This window comes from Crocodylus siamensis, chromosome 2 (genome assembly GCF_052110815.1).
Source record: "Crocodylus siamensis isolate JL-2025a chromosome 2, ASM5211081v1, whole genome shotgun sequence".
NCBI lineage: Eukaryota > Metazoa > Chordata > Crocodylia > Crocodylidae > Crocodylus > Crocodylus siamensis.
The window spans coordinates 256,974,470-256,980,469 of record NC_143396.1 but is presented as its reverse complement, the minus strand read 5'-3'; the positions used below and the strand labels follow the sequence as shown (position 1 = coordinate 256,980,469).

General features: G+C 38.6%; 1 protein-coding gene across 6 annotated transcripts in view; it reads right to left on the bottom strand.

Moving 5' to 3' along the window:
- Positions 1–270: 270 nt before the first annotated feature.
- Positions 271–6,000, bottom strand: part of NRXN3 (neurexin 3) — a 1,344,032-nt gene continuing 1,338,302 nt past the window's right edge. For all 6 annotated transcript variants that reach the window (XM_090033813.1, XM_090033814.1, XM_090033810.1 and 3 more), the window contains one exon: positions 271–3,832. In XM_090033813.1, coding sequence (XP_089889939.1) covers positions 2,907–3,832 — 926 coding nt within the window. In that variant the 3' untranslated portion in view covers positions 271–2,906. The remainder of the gene's footprint in view (positions 3,833–6,000) is intronic.

Sequence of the window (6,000 nt, the reverse complement as noted above, 5' to 3'; positions counted from 1 at the left end):
ATGTTAGACTTGGAGGCTAGAGCCCCAAAAGAACATGGGTCATGATGCCTACCTTTTAGAATAAGAGTACAAATGTGAACATAGTTTTGTAGTTCATGGGTTAGGGCAGTCATTTAGGATGGGGGAGACCTGACTTCTGGTTCTTGATTCAGAGACATTTTTCATCTCTATAGAGGGAGTGCCCCTTTAGCCTTTGGAAAATAAAAAGGACAGCAACATCCAGGGCTTTGGGAAGAACATTTTATTGCTAAGCATATCCTTGAACAAAAATGCAAATAATAAAAGAAAAGGAGGAAAGAAAGGGGAAAAAAAAACATCAAACAAAAATTCTTAAGGTTGTCCATAAAACAACAGGAATATGGTAAAAGCCCACATACAGAAATGCACATGTTCCCAAAAACTGTCCAATAGAAACTTACACAAAAAAGGAAAAGAAAGAAAGTGGGTCTTTCCCCCTTAACTTAAAAAGGGAAAGAAAAAAGGAAAGGAAGAAAGAAAGCAGGAAATCATTTCACAAGACTCCAAGACTCCAAGAACAGCAATCTTTTACAGACATCAAGATATAATCAACTTCATATAGGTTCAGCCAGTTAGGTTGTCTAAAATCGTGCTTTCATACCTTTTTAAAACCTGTCTTTTTTTTTCTTTTTAGTATAAAAATAAATAAAAACAAAAAACAAACAAAAACAACCTCGCGCGCACACACACGCACACGCGCACACACACACGCACACACACACACACACTGAAAATATCTGTTAACCATGAAAGCCTCTTCTCTAAATGCTTGAGAAGGCTACTTTTTATTTAGTTCCCATGTGCGTGTGTGTATTTGATGACACTTCTTCAAAGTCAAATATTCATGCGACTTATAAACACCAGCAAGAGTAGATTTCTAAACCTAAACAGCTGATTAGTTTTCATCTGTATACAGAAAAATTATACATTTCTGAAACTCCAGAGTCCTCAATTCATTTTGTATTAGTTTTTCTTTTTGTCTGCCTCGTTCTCTTGCTCCCTCTTTTGCTTTTTTGCACATGATTGGCATGGCCATGAAACCAGTTGGTTATTGTTCTGTACAGTAAGTTATTCCCTTACACAATAATTGGGGAAAAATAAAAACCAACCAACCAAGATTGAACAAATTAAATATAAACCAAACAAAAAAAATCAGCTTAACCATAAAACATTATATACATTCAGGGTAGCCATATACAAATTACACTAACAAAAAAAAAGTAGTAAAATATGTAAACAAATTCTGAGAAAATGTTTTAATCCTTTTGACACTGATAACTGTGACAAAGCTAAAACACACGCTCTCTTCACATTTTTAAGGTTCAATTTTGCTTTTTTAAAACTTTTTTCTTCTAAAACAACATTCGCATTCCATGTTAAGACCATAACAGAATTTCTGTTCCAGTCGTCCCATCAAACATACCATGATAAATATATCTGTATATATATATATATTTATATATTATAATATTATTAAATTCCTTTTACTTTATTATTTTTTGTGTCACAGCAGCTTTATTCATTTATTTCTTGTATATAAAAGAGAGGGTAAAGGGAAAATAGGGTAAATGGAAAGACAGAGATAATCAGAAATGTTAAGCTACAAAATTAAAATATTACATATGAAAAACAGCTTTATGTAAAAAAAACCCCCTATGTATATTGTATTTTTCATGGCGTGTTTTGCTTGTGTGACGCTTATGGGTCATGTCACAAGCTGAACTCAAATATTGTCTTTCTGATCACTTTATTCACTGATTTATTATTCTTATTCTTATTTGCATGCATTGCAATCAGTCACAGAACCAGAACCTAGAGAATGGCTCCTTTATTTTTGCATGGCATATTCTGCTTAGAGTGGCTAACCATTTTCTTGTTTTTCTTTAGTTTTTCCTTCTTACTTCCACTTAAACATATTTTGGCTGTGCTAATGCATACCAAATGATATTGTCAATAAATCCAGTGCCCCTAATCAAACAAGACCCAAAACAATCTATTCTTGAGTCTGACTGAAAACACTGGAGCCAGATCCAAGGGAACCAGCTTTCCATGAAAAAAATCATCTTCATCACCACCCATCACACACTTTCACTGTGCTGTTAGCAAACAACTTACTGCAAGACAACGGATTCTAGAGACAACACAACCAGATATGTAAACACCATAGGTATCTTTTGAGTTCATATATGGCAATAGTCTCTCTTTATTTATTAGGGGTTTTTTTCTGAGATTTCTTCTTGACTCATGTCCCAGTTCATTCTCCCCCCCCACCAAAAAAAAAAAACAAAAAAAAAAGAAAGAGAGAAAGAAAGAAAGAAAGAACAAAGGACCCCCAGGAAACCAAACCAAACCAAACCAAACACTAACGATCTCCAAAATCATTTATTCCACCTCCCTCCAATCTTGAAAAATTACACTGGACATGGCCAGATCAGTTTGCTTGGGGTTTTGTTTTGTTTATAACGTTTATATTTTTTTCTTTTTCCTTCTTTTTTTTTTAAATAAGTAAACTGAAAAATTATCGATACAGTCAAAGATCACGAACATTGTTAAAGACTCACTTGGAGATATGAAACAAGTAAGCCATGAAGTCTTCTACCTTTTGCAGAAAGTTCAGCAGAGCGGGAGATTAGGCAACTTCCAAGTCCGCTAACATGGTAGAGCTGCATGTGCCATCTCCAGAACACTAAGTGTGCTTTATAATACAGTAGGGCAGAGTTTGCTGACTCCAAGTGATGACCGAGACGTTAACAGTCACAGCTGAATATTTTTTCCCAATATTTTTTCCCACAAATGATAGCTCCCAATCTTGTTAGCTGTAACGATTCTGATATTTCAGTTAAATCTCATTAAGTATTTATATATTTATATATAAATAAGTATATTTTTTACACATAATACTCTTTGTCCTTGTTTTTCTGTTTCTTGTGGCCGCCCTTTGAGCTCTGCTGCTTCTCCTTCACGAGTGTGCCGTTGCTCTGGGCAGAGTTGCTGATGTAGTTCCGCGTCTCATCCACCTGATAGGACCCCTCATCCCTGTTCCTGTACTTGTACATGGCGTACAGGAGGATCAGGATGCAGAGGGCAGCAGCAGCCACTATGCCGACGACCATCCCCGTTGTGCTGCTCGACTCGCGGACCACCTCTGAGGCCCCCGGAACCCGTCTGATTCCTGGCTCCGTGGGGTTTGCTGTGGGCACATTACGGAACATGGGGGAAGTTATTAGCGGGCTCTTCAGCTTTGTGCTGTCTAGCTCATAGGCAGTGGGCAACGGAAGCAAGACTATGTCAGGCTGGGGTTTGAGCTCACGGTTATTCATTTTGCCGGCTGGCAATTTGGGCACCATCCCAGTCGAGGACGAAGCTGTGGAGCGGATCAGCTCAGGGGACAAAGACGTGGTAGTAGTCCTACCAGTTTCGGAGACTTTGTTAGGTCTAAAGTCCTTGGATTCCCACTTAGGTGCGTGTGCTTTGTAGCCACCTTCGAAGACTGAAGTGGAAAGACTCTTATCTGTTACCAAGGAGAAGGTGGTGTAAAAATCTTCATCATCAGTAGGGGGCAGGTTAGAGTCAAAGGTTTCCCCTGAGCCATACCCAGATATCACCAAGCCATCATCATCACAACCATCGCTGCCTTGGTCCGACAAGCAAGGTAACCCCGCCTCAGAGGTCATGGACAGGGAATCTTTGGTGGTCTCAATAATGGTGAGGAGGGGGCGAAAGGTAGGGGGGAGTGTAATGAAAGGTGCACGAGTAGCAATAGGAGGAATATCTAAAGGGTCTTCTACAAGTAGAGGGATAACTAATTCACCTCCTGGGATTGAAAGAAAAAACACAAGATTAGTACATTTTACTGACACAGAACCACATTTTAAATTTGCTCAGCTTAAAGGTGATGGATAACTCAGAAATTCATTGAGACAATTTTTCTCCCCTTATCCACACTAGCAGCACAAATCCCCAGGGCCTTAGATCCTTCCCTCTTAACCTGTTTTTAAGCTAGGCAAGTTGGCCATTTCAGTTCCTCCCTCTTTAAACTCCAGAAGGTATGCTGGGGGAGAATTCTGAAATCCTTGGGGCCCAAAGGTTTGGTCTTGAAGATACTCTCAAGTGACTCTGAAGAATTCAAATTTGGCATATCTCTACTTTCTTAAACAGTCTATCATAGTAAGAGGAAAAGAATGTTTAAATATGGAATTACTCCAAGCCACCATAAAATAGTGGATTAGACTTTGCTGCTCTTGGCCATTTCTTCTTACCAGTTTTGCCTCCTCTGTGTCTTGTCATTATGGTAGCGCTGGTATTTCTTCTCTGTTTTCCTTCCACCGCAACCTCTAAACACTTCCTGGTTCATTCTTTTCTTCTTGTTTATTTTTTTGGCTTTTAAACTGTGCAAGTGAATGTAGCTCTCATGGGAGTGAGGGATGGATTGAGAAACTAGAGCTAGATGGAGGGCATGCAGGCACCAAGAGTTGTTCAATCTTTGTTCATCTTTTTTTGATCCATAGTACCCGCTGCTACTCCATCCCTAACTCTCTCCCTATACTTTCTCAGCTCTGTCTACTAATTTACCCCCAAACTGATCTGCAGTGCTCCTTGATATTCTGATGCTGTGCTTTGACTAAATGGACACTGACAATCCTGACTGATTATGCCAAGTTGTGTGTAAGCTGACCTAAATCAGAATTTGAGCCCAAGCTGAAACTGATAAGCAGTGTACATTCTTCATCTCCTGGAATTTCTCTATATACAGAGATCAGTGTGATGTTTTCTCTAGCCTACAAGAAAACCTATGAAGCCCTACTAAATGTCACATTTTTCTAGAGTCCTTGTCCTGTGAACAGTCAGCAGCCAATCCTCACTTTTCCATACACAAGCTCATTGTATCTGCAATCAAGAGAGTCACGGTAATTCCTGGCACCTGGGTTTCTTAACAAAGTTTTGCTATATTGAAATATCTAGACCTGCCTAAGTAAGCTGGTTTATTTCATCAAGGTAATTCGCTTGATTCACATGTGCACTGTAATGTGACTTCACTTCTGCTTTCAGGATAATGGGGCTATCGTTTTACTTATCTTTTAGGTAGGTGTGGAGGTAAATTGCACTCTTTTATGTTCAGATCACACAGTTGGGTATTTAAGTGCAGGTTCCTGTATCTTTTTATGGAGCTGTGTGGCTTTAATATGTTTTGGGGTAAGTCTTGTATTTACATTTTTGCTAGCCAGCTGAGTAAGCTGGGCTGTCTATTCAGATCCCATTGATTTCAGTGAAAGGTTGCCTGAGAAAGAATCATATATAAAGCACACTTCCTCTTTGCTTTGTACCATGAGGAGTCATTTATATCAGTTCTGAGTGAATGTAAAATGTCACATGAAAGAATGGAGATTTTTGACTTGGACTTACCATACTCAGAATTTGTGCAGATGTGGGAGGTTCAAAAACAATGGGTAATAAGATCCCAAATTTAAAAAATGATGACTTTGCATCTGAACTATTTGTTAATTATTGTTAATAAACAGTCATGTACCTAACTAACTGCCTACTTGGCAGTAGGGTCAAATTTCTGATGTCTTTTATTAATACTGAAAAGTTGTATTATAGTTTCTACATGCATTTCATGTGAAGGTTCTATTAATGCCAACAAGAGTTCTGTACAGACCATATCACCAAGTACTGCTCTTAAACTTGCTTTTGGCTGCTTGCAGTTTGCCGTCAATTCAAGGTAAATGGACTTGTGCAGCAGCCATGTTTAATCATCAGTTGTGCACAGAGGGTACAAATGTCATCTCAGACACAGTTTGGTCGCAGTCTGGATAGCAACCCTGGCCTATGGTTATTTTTCAGTTTTTGTGAGGGGTTGAATGCTGATGAACTGAATCAATGGGAATACTTGCTTTTATGTCACTGCTGCTAGAAATTAACTTTGCATGTGGAATATAATATTTAGTTTTTTGATACACCTATGTTGCAAAGTTGTTTCTT